The sequence below is a fragment of the Fundulus heteroclitus genome, chromosome 10, assembly GCF_011125445.2.
Source record: "Fundulus heteroclitus isolate FHET01 chromosome 10, MU-UCD_Fhet_4.1, whole genome shotgun sequence".
NCBI lineage: Eukaryota > Metazoa > Chordata > Actinopteri > Cyprinodontiformes > Fundulidae > Fundulus > Fundulus heteroclitus.
The window spans coordinates 30788840-30808710 of record NC_046370.1 but is presented as its reverse complement, the minus strand read 5'-3'; the positions used below and the strand labels follow the sequence as shown (position 1 = coordinate 30808710).

Here is a 19871-nt window from a genome sequence, read left to right as displayed (position 1 = left end):
CAATCCCCAGTCAAATTCCAGGTTTGTACCCACAAACCTGATGAATAATGTTGATTTTGATTCTGGTTTGGATTTAAACCTCATAATCTTGTTGATCAATTCTTTCTTTGACTCATTTTTAGCCGCTTAGGGCAGCAAAGCCAACGGCATAAACCCAGAACTACAGTACATGTGTCAGGTAGTTAGTGAAGCAGAAGCGAAAATGAGAAAGCAGTGGCGTCTCTTTTTGCATGATCGTCACCTCGGGCAAGCCCCTTCTTCTGCTGCCCCCCCCAAGCAATCAAAATGCAGGAAATCAGTCAAATCCTGGAGCGGCACACGATGTTGCATCGTCATGAACGAGGCATATAAAACCGTCTCTCTATTCTCAGCAGCCAGCAGTCATTGACTGCACATGTCGTCCGTTTACAAAAACTGACACTGACCAAGAGGGTTGCCTTTGCAAGCCAAGCGAATACATCCACTGCCTTCATGTACGCACGAGGAAGACTTACCATGGAGCACTCTATCCAGACTGTATAAGGCTTCATTGACCTCTGATGACTGAGTCCTGGCCCTGGAACCCTGAGACAGGTTGTAGCTGAATTGGTTCTGAGAGCTGCTCTGCACCCCAGTGTAGCCGAACCCACCTGATGGCGGTTTTAGCAGAGGGAGGGGGGAAGAAGGTGCAGGAATGATGGGAAAGAGAGACACACAACAGCAGAACGGACACAGGGCGGAAGGGTGGGAGGTAAGCGGAGAGCACAATGACACAGATAGTAAAATGGGAGGGAGAGAGAGCGATAGTCAGCATAGCTCCTGCAAAGTTCTCATAAATAAGCCTGCTGTGCAGCCAAACAGCCCCAACCCTGCTAACAAGAGGTCCAAGCCATCAGTTTCATGCACAGTTTGTCTTCCCGTCGGTCTAATTGTTACACTCCAAGACGGGCAGGACTGAGTATTTCTAGGATCAGTGGAACCAGCACAGAGGCTTTGTGGAAACGTACTCAGATCAAGGAACTTGCTCGACTCGTCTCCCATGACGATGGAGTCCCGGATGTTTTCATCGGTGTAGCCTCTGTTCTCTGAGCGCTTCCTCATGTGGACTTCGGTTGTGTGCACTCCTCCTCCAATCAGGTCCTGTCTGCGAGGGCTTCCTGCATAGGGACGTAGGGAGGAGAGCGCAGGCATAAGATCCTGATGTTCTCAGGATGTTCTCAGAGCAGTTTCTGCACTCCATCTTACTTACCGGGCCCAGACATGTACGTGGTGTGTGTCTCCGTGGTGAAGGAGCCGCCCGCGCCTTTGTAGTTGGAGCTCAGGGTGGACATCGGGGAGGACGATGACGAAAGGTTGCGTGTCGAAGAGCCTCCTGGGAAAAGGAAGTTGTGATCCCACTTTCCATTCAGCGTGTAATCTGCAAGACACAAAAATCAGGCCCAGGGTGGTAAAAAGCACAGAATGGGATCAGCACTTAGCATCTCTTGATATTTTTTTTTACTCCCCACGCTGTTTACAGTTGTGTTGATGGGAAGCACCTGAACCCCGCTTACTGCTGGTTCTCCACCAGCACCCTGTCCGGCGTCCTGGTTCAGCCCTGCGCTTGCTGCTAAATGTTTTATACAAAGAGCCACAGAGATCTACTAAATGTTTGCCGTATAGAAGAAAGAAAACGAATCTCAGCTAGATAGGGGTGTCGCATTTTCTTTCTATATCTGCATAAGTGCCTAAATGAGAACGAGAGAAAAAAGTGACACACACTATTTTCTTTAACCAAAATTTTAGCTTGTAAAAAGGCAAAAGTAACACTATTATTTGCAAAAAAAAAAAAAAAAAAAAAAAAAGAACGTTTCTTTTGCGTAAAAATTTGGGTTTTGCTCATTTGTTGTAGTGATACTGCTTTGGTCCATACAATGGTGAAGAGAGCCACCACCGGTGAAGCCTCTGATCTAAACATCCACCCAGGTGTTTAGGTTCCCGATGGATGTTTTGCTGAAAAAAAAAACATGCTTCCTTTGTCTGTTGAGAGCAACATGAGGACATTGGAGATCTTGCTGCTTCTACCTTAGCATGTTTAGCCTCTTGTGGAGAACATGCAACCAACTCCAGTGATTTTCTCACTGCTTTTCACATTGTATCATTCATTTCTGAATTAACCAAGGCAAACTAAAGCATACGTGGGAAGTGGAAGGAACATTATCAGGGCGGCTCTAGACAGGGGCCAACAGGGGCCAATGCCCCTATAGAAATGGTCCTGGCCCCTGTTATGGCCCCTGTACTAAAGACATAAATTAAATAAACTTCTTACGATTATATGCATTGGTGAAGAAACCATACCTGATTTGTCACTTTGGGCAATTTTATTTTTTTTCCCTTTACAATTTCACCCTAACAAGGGTTTAAAAATCAAGGTGTTTTACTTTTAGCTTCAGCTGTATTGAGCTGGGATCACAGTTTTTATCTGCTAGATCAGGGATCTGAAACCTGCAGTACCAGAGCCACATGTGTCTCACTTCATATTATTAAGCGATTAAATATATCCCTGTTTTATAATTTCATTCTTTTATGTGCCCCTGTGAAAAAAAACACTGGCCCCACCTTGGCCCCCCTGGTAAATTTGGTCTAGAACCGCCACTGAACATTATACATCCTTTCTTGCACACTTTCGTATTCAGGCCAACGGGTTTCAGGCCTGAACTTTGACTGGACCCTTCTGTCACAAGAATCTCCTTTGGGTCTAAGCCGGTCGGTCCAATGCAGCGCTGGCTCAAAATGTGGTTTTGTCCTGCTGGGAGGCAAGCCTCCACCCCAGTTTCACGTCTTTTACAGGTCCCAATGATCTAATCGTCTTTTGGGATTGGCCTGGATTTGGCTCCGACCATTTTCCTGACCAGCGTCCGTGTTTCTGCTGATAAAAGCATCTCCACAGAAGGATGCCGCCACCGTCATGTCTCACGGTTGAGACGGTGTGTTCAGGACGATGAGCAGTGCTGTCCACTGTTCCACGACGTTCTCCCTCACCAGGACGTTTGTTCACTAAATTACACACAGGTAGACGATACTTGCTAATTAGGCGAGTCTTTTTTTTCATTTTTATTTAGGGGTCTCAGAGCAAAGAGGTCGCAATTTTCCACGAGTTACATTTAGACTATGCAAAAATCGTATATGATTGGATTGTCTATTCTTCATTATTATGCACTACTTTGTTTCGGTCGTTCTCGTAAACTCTCACTAAAAAGGTGCAAAATGTGTGGCTATAACATGAAGAACTCGATGGATGGACACACGCGAGTTCAAAAGGGTCTCATGAAGTGCTTCCCATCAAAATATGCACGCCTGAAGAAGAACCCGAGTGCAGCTGCGGGTAAAGTTCTCCATCTGTGAAACATCAAGAACCCGCCCCGAACACAAAAAGCCTTTACACACAGGAAAAACATTTAAAATAAAAAAAAGCTTCCTCCAGTTCACCACCATTCCAGTGGGGTGGAGAGAGGACAGATGGGGGCGCGGGCACCTGGAGAAGCCGGCCCCGGATCATCAACTGGATGTGGGGCAGTTGATGCCAACGTTAAACGCTCTGCAGCCGGTGGGAGAATAGATGGGAAAAGGTGCCAACCAAGTGCAAAAAAAAAAAAAAAAAAAAGACCAGGACCAAAGCCTGAAACTGCGCGGGAGCTCGGAGCGACGCCCTGCTGGCAACGTAACCAGCCGTGCATTACAGCCGGCATGCTCGCTGTCTGCCTGTCTATCAGTCGGTGGGAGTCTTGTGGAGTGCGCTTCACCTGGCAGCGGTGTCTGGGAGGAGCCGGGGCGGGGGAGCTCGTCTGAGCTCATCTCTGTGTCTGTGCTGAGACGGCTGGGGATGACCTCCACTCGCTTTCTCCATGACACCTGACGGAGGTCCAGGTTACAGCCCACCAGCTTGAGATGCTGCCAGCCTGGATTTGGCGGTCGCAGGGGAAAAGCGGCGCGTGCGGGATAGATTGGCAGGATATAGAAGGGCTTGTTTTACTACACATGGAACAACAAACGATTTTCATCTCAGGTTAGATAAATGACGTCCAAATAGTGTCAAAGCTGACGAGGAAAAACCTCGGCAACGTCCTCCGAAAATAAGGAGTGACTGCGATAAACAGGAGCGGCAGCTGGTTTTACTGGAAGCAGAGCTCGAGGTTAGTCGCTGTGAAGCATGCGTGCATACAGACAGGGGCGCTCTGGAAGCAGATTCCTCTATCTGCTTGTTTGAGGTGTGGCTTACAGATAAAATCCTGCCAGATGGAGGTGATAAAAAAAAACGGCAGAGATATGAGGAGAAGCATTTCAGCTCTGATGCTCCCGGCTTCCTTTGCTTCTCAGCTGCTATGACCCTTTCAATGTGGGGATGGGTCTTCATGTCGGGCCTTTCGGACAGTCCACGCAAAAGAAATCTAAGCATTAAATATTGCGGAGAAAAACTCAAAGGGTCTTCATAAGGTGACAATTTCAGGAAGGCACTCAAGAGACTGAAAGATTACCTGCATCACAAATCTTGCCGTTTCTCTATTTCAAGCGTTTCCTTCACCACCATGTGGCGCTTTAAAGAACATACAAATGCCTCTTAGTGTGACAAATGCGGCTTGAAACGACTGAGTCCAAGTTACAGTAAGTGCTTATTTCCTAGGTCTGGCAGATGCACCCATTTCATTTGCTTCAGCTATTGCAGTGCCTTACAAACCGATTAATCGGTTATGCTTTCCCCCCTATTTTGTCCCATTGTAACCACAGACCTTACTGTGTGTTTATCAGGAATCTATGCGATCGTCCAACATAAATGTGTGCAGAGTTGTGAAAATTGGAAAATATTCTGGAGAAAAAAACCACTGCAAAAACGGATCTAAAAATAAGTAAATTGTTCTTAAAGCTAGAATATTTGTTCTTAATTTGAGCAGGTAAATAATATCATTTGCCAATGGAATGAGTATTATGACCCCTAAAATAGGATAATTAGACATCCTGCACTTGAAATAAGATGATGGAGATGAGTTGTTCCTATTTTAAGTGCAAAAATCCTATTCCATTGGCAAATCATCTGCTCAAATCAAGGACAAATACACTCATTTTAAGAACATTTTACTTATTTTAAGTTCTGTTTTTGCAGTGAAGTTTTAACAAATTAAAATCTGAAAAGTCCAGCATATTTCTAGCCGACGTTATGTCAATACCGAACAAATTGCATTTAAAGGTCAGCTAATAAGTAAGCAAAATGAGACCTTTTTTTTTTCACGCAGGCCAAAAAACACGAACTGCTCGGCGTGCATCCAAAAACGCCACATGTGGCTGAAAACCAACACCACCGCCCCTCAACGCATCCCCACGGCGAAACATGGCGGCAGCATCATGCTGCAGGGATGTTCGTCTCCTGTAGGGAACAGGGAAGCCGCTCCGCACTAATGAGAAGATGTGCTGAGCTATATAAGGAAGACAACAAGACACAAAAAAACTGCATCTCACAGACTCTGCCCTTCCAAACCAACTGAGCTGCAGCTTTTTTTTTTTTTTAACAACATATCTAGATGTTCCAATTTGTCAGAGACTTGCAGCTGTAATTGCAGCGAAATGACAGTGGTTCTGTTTCGTCTAAAGGGGATGCACCTGTGTCAGCTTTGTTTTTTTTACTTTGCAGAAAGCAAAGTCACAATTGTACACCTCCCTGTGTTGGTCTCTCGTATGAAATACCAACAAAATACAATGAAGGTCGACGAGCCCAAGTCGTATCGATGGTTTGGGAAGGTGTGGTTCTGGCTCTCGGTACTCACCATCACCAGAAACACTGGGGGTCTTGGAGCTGGTTGGGGACTTTAGCACATCGTTGCTGTACATCAGGTAGCTGTCATATTCGTCGCCTGCCTCAGCGTCCACGATGGGGACATCTGGAATGATGGGAACTATACGGACAGAAACAAAGAGGGGTTAAGCTCTTGTTAACCGCAGAGGAAGCAGGTGCGTTTGGGCCCAAACTCACTGGACATGGGTCTGGTAGGCTGCGACGCCAAGTTGATGGTGGCATCTCTGTAGGGGCCCCAGCCCACGCTGTTTTGGGCGCGAACTTTGTACTGATACGTTTGGGCGCTCTGGAGGTTTTCTATCAACAACATCCGCTTCTTTGGGTTGTCAATCTTGACTTTTTTGGCTGCCCCGGCTTGTTCTGTTCGAAGAGAAGAAAACATCAGACGGGAACCGGATGACGCCTATAGGGACAGTTGTACCGTTTTGAGGAAAGTCTCGTACTCCTTTCATCGTCGATGGGCGTGTAGATGACCTCGTACGCCGTGATGTTGCCGTTGGTCTCCGCGGGTTCTGCCCAGCTGACCTGAGTGACCGTCGGACTGATGACGTTAAAGGCCAGACGGCCGGGTTCCCCGGGCACTGCAGGAAAACGGGGAAGAGGGTTCAAAGCACCTTTAAATTAAAAGCAAGTGGCGGAACGCAAACGCGCACTCTCTCCCTACAAATCTTATTGCCGTGAATATCCTGGAAGATTTGATTTCCAGATTTCTTAGTGATTACCGTCTTCCAGGGTTTGACAGGGGACCATGTTGGTAGGCTGGCCCTCTCCCATTGCATTGTAGGCACAAACTCGCATCTCATAATCGCAGTAGGGGTACAGGTTTGTCAGCTCGGCCTGAGGTGTCTTCACATCTAGAACCTGGGCGTCTTTCTCAGGGTCACCATAGATCCAGTACTTCACCTAACACACACACACACACACACACACACACGCATCAGAAATCCCACTTAATGAACTGAAGAGAACGGCGGAAACTAGTTCAAACGGAAGCGAGTCAACTAATCAATCACCTTGTATCCCAGGGGGTTACCCGAAGGTGGATCCCAGTTTAGGTGGATGTTTCTGGGCCCCGTTGCTTTGGCCTTCAGGTTTCCTGGAGGGGGAAGGCGGGCGCCCGGGGAAGTGGCCCTTGGGCTTGAGTAGCCCTTCATTTGGGTCTGGCTAAATTCTGGAGATCGCGGTTCTGCAAGAAGAACAGTAAAATAAAGTTACAGTAAAATAAACACGCATTGCAGCGTAAATGAACATCTCTATTAAATACTCATCTAAAAACTAGCAGAAGTGATTTCCAGGATTGCACGGTATAGAACTATTTTTTCTCCAAGTAGCCTCCCTATCCCTGCTAAAGTAAAGCATACCCACAGCATGATTTTGCCACCACCATATTCGATAATGGGTGGAGTGTGCAGTGGCAGTTTTCTGCCACACATAGCAATTTGAATCCAGGCCAAAATGTTCACTGTTAGTCTCAGCCGACCAGAGTGCCCTCTTCCATATGCTTGCTGTGTCCCCTACCTGGCTTTTGGCAAACTGCGCGTTCTTATTCAGCACTCAGTGAGAGGTTCAAAGCACAGAACATTGTTTTAAGCCTGCATGAGATTTCTCCGTAACCTTCCTGTGTTCCTGGGTGTTCCTGCTGCTGTTTTGTTCACTACTGTTCTCCAACAAACATCTAAGACCTTCACAGTACAGCTGGATTTATACCGACATTATTTCACACACAAGTGGACTTCTTCACTACTTAAGAGGCATTTTGAAGGCAACTGGCTCCGCTAGATGTTATTTAGGGGTATAAGATTAAAGGGGGGTGAACACAGTTCAGATAATTATCTTAAAAAGCATTTTATTATCTTTCTTTAGCTGTTCTATCATGTAGAATCATAGTAAAAAAACTTGAGGTTTGTGGCTGCAACGTGACAAAAGGGGTATGAATACTTTTGAAAGGAACTGGAGCTGATTATGACGTTGCTATGGAACTAAGAATACAAAGTTCTTCTCGTCTGTATCTCACCATCTCTGACATTGATGATGGTGTTCTTCCTTTCTCCAACCGCAGCGTTGGCGCTGGGGTCGAACAGCTCCAGCTGGAAGGTTTCTGGCTGGACTGGGCCAGGGTGGGCTTTAGGGTCGATCACTATATACTTCTCCGTTTCTCCGGGTGCAAACTTGAGAGGGCCGGAAAGATCTAAGCGCTGGGACTTGACAGTGCGCCAATGCACTGTGGCGGGGGTGTCCTCGTTGCGGGAGCGCACCACCGGGATGTTGTAGGTCGGATCGAAGGTGCTGAAGTTCTGCGTGCTGTTCTTGAACATCATCACACTTGGTTCTTTAGTAAACAGAAGGAGAAGGCATAACACAGTTTGAACCGACCCTGGTGCTGGGGCTGTCGGACATGATCCAAACACCTCTGCGTTCGTTCACCTGGCAGGTCCGTGATGGTGACAACGGTCCTCGGGTATCGTCCCAACTTGGCCCCCTGCCGCGGGTTACTGAGGTCCATGGCAAACTGCTTCACCTGTTTGTCTTCGATAAAGCCGTCTTTCTCGCTCAGCTCTAGCAGACGAACGGGGACGAGCTTTTGAGTCTCACCGGGACCGTAGGACAGGTCTCCTTGCATGGCCACATAGTCCTAGACACCAGGAAGGAAGAACAGGGACACGCTGTCCACTCAGGGATGCTCCTCACAACCAGGCTGCATTCTGCCGGTTCTATTAGGAGTTTCACACAAATCATTATGCTAACCCAAAGCAGGCAGCAATCAGCTCACCTTCTTGTTCTTGGCAGTGAGATCTTGAGTAGAGTAGGTGACCTGTGTGCGCCCATCCTCAATGATCTCTCTGCTGATGGGGATGTTTGCCACGCCATCCTGTCTGCTGTATGTGTATTTTGGCTGGAGGAACGAGAAGATGCTTGTGGCTACGGAGAAAGAGGGAGGAGATTCGATAAATGTCATTCATTAGTAAAAATATTCCCATTTCAAATATTTCAGGATTAATTTTTGTAAAACTCCTAGAAGCATTTCTCACCATGCTCTTTGATGATGGTTATGTTAACAAAGCGTTTCGCTATCTCTGCGATGCCCAGCGGCACATCCCTGGCCTCCACCAGCAACTGTTTCTTGTCATCATCGTCGTCCTTGACAAACAGCGGCACGTGAACGTCCACGGACTTTACGTCCTCCTGGAACTCCACGGCTCCCGCAGCCTCTGCAGGGGGGAACGATGGATTCATTAAAGACGAGCAGCACCTCTGTCACACCGACATTAGCAAACGTCAACATTTGTATGGGGCTTTATATGCAGGACCAGCACAGAACAATGCATGGTTTCAGAATTGGAAGAAAAGTTATATAAGTGGCAACTTATTTTTAGATAATACAAATCTAAAAAAGTGTGGTGAGCATCTGAGTTCACCACCTTTACTCGGATACTCTTAAAGGGGCCTAGTCATGTGCAATGGCTTCTTCAATTTCTAATTTTACCGATTAAACTATCACACCTTGTTGGCTTATTGTATTTTATTTTGGTGGTTTACAATTTGTTTTTGCTCTATTAGTTAGAAAACAAAGCCATTTTGTATGTATTTACCATAACAACACCACGTGACCAGAAATACCAAATTGTGCATGTGTGTAATGACTAAATAAGGAGAGGCAATGGAGCTGAAAGTGTCCCCAACGTTTAACAGAGGTGTGAAAAGAAAGAGGTAAAGTAACCCTAACCCTGTAGATCGAGCCGTCACTTTACTGCGAGGCATTGCAGGACGGCCTACTGCCTCTTACAGTAGCTGCGTCAATTGTCGCCATCTTGCTTTTTGATAGTTCCATTGTACTGCCAGCGGATGGCGCTCAACAATGCGTATGTCTGCTGCCCACGCCCAGACGGTCACCTTCCAGTAGGACAACGACCACAAACAAATTCCTGTGTCTGAATGACCGTGTCAAAATCCTGGCCTAAACCCAATTGTGAATCTATTGCAAGACTTGATAAATTGCTCTTTACAGACATTAGCCAATCTGACTGGACTTTAACTATTTAGCAAAAGGGAATGGGCATAGATGGATGCTTCTAGATTTGTAAACATGGCAGAGACAAACGACAAAGAACCTGCAGCTGAAATTGCAGCTGCAGATCCTAAAAAGTGTCGACTCTGTGCCTACATACAAACACATGCAATGCAAATGGAAAATTCCGAAAACCATATATCCGTTACCACTTTACAACTATGCACTACTTTGTGTTGGTTTCACAAAAGATCCCAATAAAACAGTTTGAAGTTAAGGTAGAACGGGAGAAACTGTCAAGAAACTTGAAACACTCTTGCAAGGCACCGTACGTTTGCAACTCATTAGGTCTCTGGTAATGTGAAACCCAGACAGATACAAATGTTGGCCTAACACACCTCTGTCTGTGGCCACGGTATAGTAGCCTGGAACCACTTTGAGGTCACCAAAGTTTCCGGACTGAACGTTCTTCTCAGTAAGCTTGACTATATCCGGGTAGGCTCTCCGGGGAGCTGATAGCACGGTGTCCATGATGGTGTAGTCATCCCTGAGGAGCACAGGGGAGTCAAAGAGAGCCGACATACACCAATCACAGCTCCTAAAAATTACATTTGAGCTTTCTCGAATGTTTACCTTTTTCCAGCATTTTCCTGCTTTCTGCAAAGAAACCACATAGGTGTCAGTTTGTGATGAGGACGACGCCTCGTTTTAATATTGATTAAGAAAATGTAGTATTTCTAACACGCCAGCAACTGCATGAACGCCAGCAAGAAGACGTTTGTTACCTGAACTCAATCTTTTGCACCTTCTCTGCCTTGGGAATCTGTTTGTACACCTCGTTTAACTGGAACCAAGAACCAAGAAGCAATCACTAACACAGTCACAATAGGTGTCAACCGACATAAGGAAACCCAGCTCACGTTTTCAGACACTTCTTTACGGAGTTGCTCAGCGTCTCGTGAGTCGAGCCGATACAGGTTCTCGGAGAACAACCTGTTTAGTCGGAGAGAGATCGGGAACTGGACTGCAAAAAAAAAAAAAAAATAGTTGTAACTTTCATTGTTCAAACTACTATTTTTAGATGAACGTTGCTCTGTCAAAGGAGATTTTCGTTCTGAGGCCACGTGGGACCTACTCCATTCGTCCGGGTTTGGTTTTATCAGCGCCTGCGGGTGATTGGGCGCGCGGTGCACGTTGTCTGTGACCTTCCAGCGGACCACGTCAGTTCCTTTAGGTGGACCGGTCCTCACCATTGGCGTGTCCAAATGGTTTGAGGTCAGCTGAGACTGACGGAGCAAATACTCATCTTCCTTAAAGCCAACCATGCGACCTGCATGGAGAAGAGAACAGGAGGTGACCATTGTTACACATGGTAGATGGATGAGGGGTATTAAGGCGATGCTACTGCACGCCAAGTAGAATATTTACCTCTCCTGCAGCACGGCAACAAGGCAAGACAGCTCTGCATCACAAGAGAAACAAAAAAAAACGATGTAGTTTTAGCCATCGACTGGAAACGTCCAGCTTTTGTACGTCCAGATGTGAGGGCTTTTACCTGCCAGCAGGATTTGCAGCAGGCACAGTATTTCCAGCAGCAGAGCAGCAGGAGTGCCAGCAGCAGCAGGAGGAACAGGAGGAGCGGCAGCAGCCACAGCAGACTAGCTGGTGGGCATTCTGAAATGGGGATTTGGAAAGTCCATCAAGCTTGAAAGAAATTTCCATGTAACGGTTCGGTTAGAAAAGCCGGAGCAGGAATCTGGGCTTTTTTTTTATCTTGAAGTTGGGTAATATGACAGATTAGCACTACAAGACACAGTTCAGCAGGTGGAAGAGTTGACAATGCACCGTAAACTTAGCTTAGCCATCAGTAGCACCTCCCACCCAAATCATGCTTTGGACATTTCACATAAAGAGGCCCCTTTAGCCACAGGGTAATCCTTAAAATGGTGCAGGACGCTACAGAAACTCATTCCTGCAAGCAGCCATTAGGCTCCTCAGCAAACAGTTTTTATTCCATCCCATGTATCCTACAGAGTGGACTGTACAGCCGTAGATGAATGATGAATCTGCCCTCCTGTGCGTTTTTTTATCTGTCTCATGTTTTAAATGTCTTCGCTGATGCTTTTATGACTCAACTATTTTCGTCAGGGGATTAATAAAGTACCTACCTACCTAACATTGAGCTGATTCTATTGTAAAAAAATCTACAATGTAACAAAATGGTGATAGTTTTGTCATCTCTTTCCCACTATTTTAACTGTCTGGGTTTTTCTTAAGGCAATTCCATCCCTGCTTTAAGCTCTCCTCACGTAAAGTGGGGGAAGGGAATTTTTCTGTTACATGTTCGTGCCACCTAAAACACTCGATTTCCCGTTTGCTCTTCAACGTTTGTGCCGGCACAAGAAGCGGTTGAAACTGAAACGGGAGGCTTGATAAGCTGACTGCGGCTGTAGCACACAGAGGTGAGATGGGATAAAACCTGGAAGTGTGAACATTAACTAGCCCATCGATTGGAATATTGGAATATTGGATCCTGGAGCCAGCGACGAAAAGACTCTAAAAGCTGAAGGAAAGGGTTCAGCTGGGTTCAGCTTGCTCTCACGACAAATTCTGTTTTTAATCACTATCTAAAATTCTCCCCTGAGTTGTTATGGCGAGATCGCACAACCCCCCCACCCCCCCCCCACCCCCTCCTTCCCCGCTGACATCTGTGGATGTTTTGTGAACTGTTGGGCGGCTGATAACATCAAGGACAAATGGCCTCTGGAGAGCTTCCATGGAAATATAAACACTTCACCCAAGCAGACACACATAAACTGATGCTCACAAATACAGATGAACAAAGCGACCACTCTCAAATGTTTACCTTTCTGCATATACGTGACTCGTATATATTTGTGCTTCTCGTGCAATGAGGTTTTTTGTCGGATGCTCCACAGTATATGTGGAAACATAAATTGTGAAGCACCTGTCTTTTTTATCTCCCTCCACTTCCCCCATGTAAAATCTTTCTTCTACAGATTTCAAGGGCAGCGCCTGTGGACTCCGTGTAAGGCGGGGTCCGGGGCAGTTTGGAGGAACGCACCTAACGGCTGCGCTGAAACAGCAGCGGCCGACTGGCTGCGTTCCTTGGCAACACAAGGCCTCAGTCAATTATTCCTTTCAAAATTTTTGTTAAGTGTATGTGATGGACGGTTGTACTGGAACTGAATTTTCGATTGCAATGCAAATTGTTGTTGACAATAAAATTTATCGATTGATTGATTGAATATATCATTGAACAATAGTTCAAAAACAAAACAATCAGCCACATTTGAATATTGTGCACGCTCACCTCTGTCTTTGAGCACCTCAACCAGCAGCTCGTTATTTGTGATGTCTTTACTGGTCTCAACGGTGTACTGGTATGAGCAGTCATCGTCCTCGTCGCGGAAGCTGCAAGAGTCCAGCACGTCCTTCCCTGAAAACAACGCGACCCAAACAACAATCAGGTCTTTTTAGATGTCACGACAACACTCAAGTGCTTTTCTCGCGTGTGCTTACGTTCTTTCAGCTTATCCACCATGACGATTTTAAAGGGGCACTGGTCGCACTCTTCTTTGTTTTTCTTCTCTCCCGTCTTCCAGGCTTGACACTGGACGCAGCTCCTCGTAACCTCACACGCACCCAGTTGGAACTAGACGCACAATTCAAACGAAGGTCAGACGAGGGTGAAAAGGCGAGGCACCTTAACGCACGCGGAGCTGAAGACATGAGCGTTTTAGTCCGCCGCACCTGAAAGTTTGGCTCGCAGGTCGAAGTCATCTCGATCTCGGAGTCTGGGCACTTGCAGCTGCCGCATTTGCACTCGCCTCGACCACCGCAAATGTTCTGAAGCGTGCAAAGACTCAGTTGAGGCATCACACACATTTTAGGCAGCGTGGCATAAATCTAACAAACACTGGCTCTGCTCACCCCTTTGGTGTCCAGGCAGGTGTCGTTGCTTTTGGAGCACTCACAGGCAGCGCCCTCCCAGCCCTCTGAACAAGCACAACGGCCCATCACGCAAGAACCGCGATCTGGGAGGAGAGACGCAAAAGACAAGGCAACATCCTTTTGAGAAACCTTAACAGGTTGACTATAAGGGTTGCTGGACTCATTTTTCTTTCTGACCGTACTTCAGAGTAAGGTCGTGCAGCGACACCTACGTCCAACAAAACTTACCGTTGCAAAGGATGCCTGAGAATCGCGGACACTGGGTCTTGTCGTACTGACAGTAGGGTCCTTCGAACTGTTCCGGATTGTGGCACACACAGCTCCCGCATGCCTGACAGTCCCCACGGCCTGAGCAGGGCTTTGTCATGTTCGGGCCAATGCACTGGTCTTTGTTAAGGTCTGAGGTTTTTGAGCAGTTGCAGAAGGTCCCCAGCCTAATGAAAAGAGCCACACAACAGAGAAATAAATTGTAGGGACATTACTGAATGGCCGCGCCTCGTCAGGCAGATCCCTTAGCATCAGAGAGAGAGAGGGAAGCATTCGCCACGTGGATAAAGGTAATCTTCTCACCAGCCATCGTCGCACTGACACTTCCCACACACCAGCTTTCCATTGTAGTGGCATCTTTGTGCTTTGGGAAAACCCGTCTGAAGAAGAGACATGAAAAGGACACCATATGAGCCTGCTGTGTGGACGGGGCAGAACGATTGTGCCAAAGGCTGCGGTTTAAAGGTGTTCTTCCTAACCTTCTCACAGTCACAGGTCGGACACAAAATGGAGGCCTTCACATTGACCCCAACACCGAAAGTCGTCGGCTTGACTTTGATCGTACCTTCTGTGTCATCTGGGTTCATGTTGCACACGTGTGTTTCTTCAATCATTCGTTGGGCTTTGAGCTTTACCTTGAATTCGCCCTGGAGAGCGTGCACACACACACACACACAGAAACACAATGTTGTTTAAATCTTTTGGGTTTGGGCATTTAGCTATGTGTGCACATCGCCCTGGACTCAGACATGGCTGACCACCTTTCATTCACATCCAGCATATAAGCTTTAATTAGAGCAAAACGCGGTTCTCTGGGGCAGTAGAAATTAGGGGCGACTATGGCCGACTGAGTAGTCGTCTTGCAACCGGAAGGTTGTGGGATTGATTCTAGCTTCCCCATGTGACATATCGATGTGCCCCAGGGCAAGGCACATATCTCCAAGTTGTCTACTGATCTTCATATGAGTGCATGAATGTGTGTGCTTTGGTGAGTATGACTGGATGATTGTGGCTTTAGCGTAAAGCGCTCTGAGTGGTCAGCATGACTAGAAATGCGGCATATAAATTCAGTCCATTTGGAAATGCACATTGCAAATCACAGATTTTTTTTTAAAAACATAAAAAATATGTATAATTGTTCTTCCACTTTATAGTTACTTGTCCAGTAACTCTTTATAGTTAAGTTATAAGTATTGTGGAGATGACGGTTTTAATGGGAAAAATGTCCTATATGTGACTTGATTTAACAGAGAGCACCGTTCAACAGCAACCAAACTCAACTATGGATAAGCAGTCAGATATTTGTATTTTAGCAAATGTAGCCCTTACAACTTCTCCAGGCTGGAAGTTGAAGGCTCCATATTCGGCTACTTTATTGTTTAAATGCAGAAAGTGAGCGTCAAAAGCCTTGGGTCTGTTCTCTGCACGGATGCTCATCTTGGAGCGGATGCTCTGGAGGTAGGAACAAAAAAAAGAAACACAATAAGATCAGCCCAGAAGTATTCACTGCTGTTTTTCCTTACCTTTTTAGAGTGCGATTGTTTACCTGGAAGGCATCCTCCATGACCTGCAGGATGTTGGAGGAATCCTCTTGAAGCAAACCAACTTCAGCGATGGGGAAATACTCTTTCAGTTTCTGCAAACAGAACCAAAAGACGTGGCTTTGAAGCTCTTACTTGAAGGGGGGAGGAAAAGGTGGTCAGCTGTGGTCGACTTACGCTGTAGTGTGTGTAGGAGTGGTTGGTGACCGCGAAAATGGGGATGATGTTGTGTTCTCCCAGCAGACGGACCAGCGTGGGGATCGAAGGGTAGTCCTGGTTTGTAGCCTCTGTGTATTTGCCCTCTCCGTCCAGGTGGCAGAGCTCGTCGTTGCGTGGCAGAATACCGGCCAGCACGTTGACGCCATCAGCTTCGTAGTGAAAGGCCGACTCGGTGGAGAAAACCAAGAGATGAGTGCTGTGTGTGCGCCAGCCGATCTCATTCTGGAATAGGAATCCAAAACAAAATGAGAGGGGCATGTAGGGATAACATGTAGGAAGTGACACTTTCTCCAAGTGACAATTGTTTACATAGTGAGTTAGTTAGGCGACTGCCATGCAAATGCATGGGCAGGCCTATTACTATCCACCTAATCAGGGTTTCTTTATAGTTCATTTTTCTTCCACCACCGTTAATACAGCCCGAACCGTAGGGTGTACACCCACAAACTATATATCAAAACGTGCGTCTTGACGCCGTGAAGCGGGCTATTTGTACTGCACACCATTTCAAGTTAACATGGCGACGAGATTAGCGAAAAACCACCCCTAAAAACAGAGCTAAATTCCACATAATGCATGACCATATATGGCACTGGTCTTTGGTACAGTGGTTTTGTTCTGGGACTTTCCAGTACAGCATTTGGACCAAACTAACAGAGTACCATCACCTGGTGATACTGAACACAACCATGTTAGCGGCTAACGGTTAGCATGTTGCTAACCAGAAGTAGCTGTAGGAAGGTCCTACCAACTTCTGCTTGACAGAGTATGTATTTCCTTTACAGAGAAAGCTCCACAACAAATTTGGGCCTATTTTATGAGGTGTCAAACATCCATTTTTGACCCCTTTTGCGCCTCTGCTACATGCTGCAGACATGCTCCACAGACACCAAAATCACATAATCCACAATTCGACGCTCACTGCGGGGGCTGTGATGAACGTAGGAATATGATATTCGCAAGGGTAACTCTTAAGGGTAGCACGATACGCACCACGAGGCAGGCGCCTTCTTAAATTTCTTCAGAAATTTTCTAGTTCTCTTCATTACCCATATTCTTAGAACTACCTTTGTCAATATATTTATTTATCACCAGAGAACACTGAAGGACAATGTCCAGCCATCAGTGTGTGAGCTTGGGTTATGCAGCGGGGCAATAAATAGAAGCACGACAGCAAATCCGTCTCTCAATGGCTCCAAAGATTGTCTGTAGTGGCAGAGTTTCAGCCCGAAATTAAATCCCACTGAGATTCTGGGAAATTGGGATGCACAAGTTACGGCCTTAAAAAAGGTGCTCATGCTCGAGGACCTAAAAAGCTGTGGCGAAATTAAGCAATTCTTCAAAGAACAGCGGACCACACTCAGTGACAGTTATTGCAAACGCTCAGCAGCTATTCATTAGACCAAGTTTGGCAGCAGTCTTCCATCCATATGCCGAACCTGGTCAGAGCAAAGGACAGGACCATTTAAAAGAGCGAGCAAAGGGGTAAGGGTCAATTTCAGGTCTGCCAAAAAAGGATGTGATTAACTGGTGGGACAAAATGGGGCTATTGAACAAGACCCTGCAAAGATTGAAACGTTCCATGAATTGAGGCCACACCTGAATCCGTTACAGGATTAACAGATTTATCGATGAATAAAAGAATTAGAAGAACCCAGTAAGGAGGTGAGGTAAATATCCTAAGCTGAATCCAGCTCCCTTGCAAAGCAGTGGGTGATGTATCTTCTCTGGATTGTTATCAGATTGAACAGAGGGTCAGTCCAAATTGCATAATAGTAATTTAAAGGCTCACACTAACCTTGCACACAGCTGCCTGTAGTATGGCATCAAATCCTCCTTCTGGGGCATCCAGGTTTCCAGATATCCTCTCCTTCTGGAGCTCCTTTATGAAGGAATCTACATCGCTTGTCAGTTTGATGACATTTTGGAAAGCGAACGGAGAATCACTGTCGGGCCATGGCTGCTTACGTCTGGGAACCGGAGGAGGATTCAAGGTTAGAAAGAAGCAAACCATTTTAAAGTTTCTGCATGTACCTGAATATAAATCTTACTTGGAAGGTCTCATGTCAGTCTGGGGCTCAATGACTTTATCCACAAACTTGCCAAATCCAATAGTGTAGTCATCTGAGAGCGTTTTCACCACCACCGCTACGAGTAAAACATGCACCATCAGTATGAAAAGTTACCTCCCAGGAATCCCCACGTCTCCACAAGCCGAGGCTGCTTACCCAGCTCATTGCCCATTTTCTTCAAGTTGTCCAAATCATCTTTCATGGAGTTTGAGAAGTCCATAAGAATATAAAGATCCAGAGGGCCTTTAGTTGGAGCAAACACCTGCACGTTTATCTCTTTTGTCTCCCCGGGCAGAAAGGTCATCGTTGCTTCCTGTGGCGATGCCTGAGCCTTTTGAATCTTCTTGTTAATCTTTTCCTCCTGAGCAGCAGCACAAATGAAGAGAGAAACAAACAAGAGTCAAGAATGTGATACAAAACAAATGCATGAATACAATCTTGAGGACTGATTAAACAGGTAGATGAAAATCGTAAGACACAAAGACGTACTTTCTCTATCAGAAGCGAGCTTTTGGCCGTGATCACAGCCGCGGCGCTGCAGCCCTGGGCGACGATCTTCTCATGCAGGTCACAGCGAGGACCACTGAAGGTCTGAATCAACAGGGAGCGTATTGGGAAGTTCATTACTGAGCAAAAATGTGAAGTTTAAGAGCTTTGTTTGAAGCTTAAAGCAGACAACGTTTTAAACGTCTGAATCTGATCCAAGAATGTTCAGATCCCCCCCCAAAAAAGCAGCTAAATGATTCCTTTTGAAGGCTTTTAACGATCATTTGTTTGTTCTGACCATCAATAACTAAAGCAACAGCCCGATAAAATCCATTTCATTATTTTATCATAATCTGCCCTTTTTCTGATATTTTTTGTTTGTTTCTAAACTTGTAAAGAAAAGTGGCTGCACCTTAGAGTGTTAGAATTAGGAGGGAAAAACCAACAAAATAACGATTTAATCGGCATCCTAAACTAAACTGATTTATTAGTGGAGATTTTTCAGTTTAAAGATGATTAAAATATAAATAAATGTCAAAAGCACTTCTGCACATTCTGATGTCTTTGTTTTATTTTGGGTAACAGTCTGTAAACTCAAACCTTTTTCAGTTATTAGTATTTGGTTTTCTATTCCTTTGCTGGCATTGAAAATGATCAAATCTGATTCTAGATTCATAAAGACTATCTAGGAACCCCGTTTTCTTAAAATCTCATTGCACACTTTAGCACAAGGATCTAGAAAAATCCACAATTCAAAAATAGTAATCAAGGTCATAATAGGAGGCAGTAAACATCTTTTCTTCTCGCATTTCATTTAAAGAGGACAATAAGATCTGGAATCTGCATCCTGTAGCTCTCTGCTCTCACCTCTTCAGAGCAGTATGCACAGCCTTCCCCCGCCTGCAGACACTCAGAGCAGGAGCCGGACTTGGAGGCCAGGCAGTAGTGCACTGTTTATGGGCCAGGAGAGTCAACAAGAGTCAGGAAGTCATAGAAAGGAAATAACATCAGTTAATCTCATAACAACAACAAAAAAAAGTATGTGCTCTGCGGCTGGCTGATGTCACTGAAGTTGGTATGTGATTCTCATCTTTTAAAGAGCTATTTTGGTATTTACTTTTTACAAACTCTGAGCTTCATTTGGACTATCAGAACCTTACATGTTTCTACCGGTGAGATGTCAACTAAATAACTCTACTCTGATCAAACACTTTAATATAAAATTCATGAAATCTGTATTCTATTTCTGAAAACATAAAAATAGTAGAATACTGTTGAATTAATCAATCACTTCATCCAACTAGATTACCTATCATTAGATCTATATTATTTTAGGTTCCAGATACTTCTGAGTATTAAAGGGGACATATCATGCTTTTCAGTTCTTCCTTTTCACGTTTAAATCATTCAGTTGGGGTCTATATAAAGTGGAACTATAATGGTTTGGTCTGAATTCCTCATTAATTTACCTCCAGGTCCCCCTTTTTGCCTCTGTTCTGAGG

At 45.6% G+C, this 19871-nt stretch overlaps 1 protein-coding gene across 7 annotated transcripts in view; it reads right to left on the bottom strand.

The window, feature by feature from the left end:
- Window positions 1–19871, bottom strand: part of itgb4 (integrin, beta 4) — a 37114-nt gene that overhangs the window by 6848 nt on the left and 10395 nt on the right. For 4 of the 7 annotated variants that reach the window (XM_036142496.1, XM_036142500.1, XM_036142499.1 and 1 more), the window contains 35 exons: window positions 19237–19319; window positions 18373–18474; window positions 18040–18244; window positions 17863–17959; window positions 17610–17781; window positions 15770–16033; window positions 15598–15687; window positions 15381–15503; window positions 14531–14698; window positions 14355–14431; window positions 14013–14218; window positions 13764–13867; window positions 13584–13679; window positions 13353–13485; window positions 13144–13269; window positions 11365–11483; window positions 11238–11271; window positions 10945–11139; window positions 10730–10833; window positions 10595–10653; window positions 10443–10466; window positions 10208–10356; window positions 8833–9012; window positions 8574–8722; window positions 8228–8435; window positions 7818–8132; window positions 6817–6989; window positions 6526–6706; window positions 6247–6384; window positions 5981–6163; window positions 5775–5903; window positions 3762–3917; window positions 1229–1396; window positions 987–1136; window positions 495–629 (listed from right to left, as the gene is read on the bottom strand). In XM_036142496.1, the coding sequence (XP_035998389.1) occupies window positions 495–629; window positions 987–1136; window positions 1229–1396; window positions 3762–3917; window positions 5775–5903; window positions 5981–6163; window positions 6247–6384; window positions 6526–6706; window positions 6817–6989; window positions 7818–8132; window positions 8228–8435; window positions 8574–8722; window positions 8833–9012; window positions 10208–10356; window positions 10443–10466; window positions 10595–10653; window positions 10730–10833; window positions 10945–11139; window positions 11238–11271; window positions 11365–11483; window positions 13144–13269; window positions 13353–13485; window positions 13584–13679; window positions 13764–13867; window positions 14013–14218; window positions 14355–14431; window positions 14531–14698; window positions 15381–15503; window positions 15598–15687; window positions 15770–16033; window positions 17610–17781; window positions 17863–17959; window positions 18040–18244; window positions 18373–18474; window positions 19237–19319 (4995 nt within the window). The remainder of the gene's footprint in view (window positions 1–494; window positions 630–986; window positions 1137–1228; window positions 1397–3761; window positions 3918–5774; window positions 5904–5980; window positions 6164–6246; window positions 6385–6525; window positions 6707–6816; window positions 6990–7817; window positions 8133–8227; window positions 8436–8573; window positions 8723–8832; window positions 9013–10207; window positions 10357–10442; window positions 10467–10594; window positions 10654–10729; window positions 10834–10944; window positions 11140–11237; window positions 11272–11364; window positions 11484–13143; window positions 13270–13352; window positions 13486–13583; window positions 13680–13763; window positions 13868–14012; window positions 14219–14354; window positions 14432–14530; window positions 14699–15380; window positions 15504–15597; window positions 15688–15769; window positions 16034–17609; window positions 17782–17862; window positions 17960–18039; window positions 18245–18372; window positions 18475–19236; window positions 19320–19871) is intronic. The other 3 variants (XM_036142497.1, XM_021317253.2, XM_036142501.1) reach the window with 3 other exon arrangements.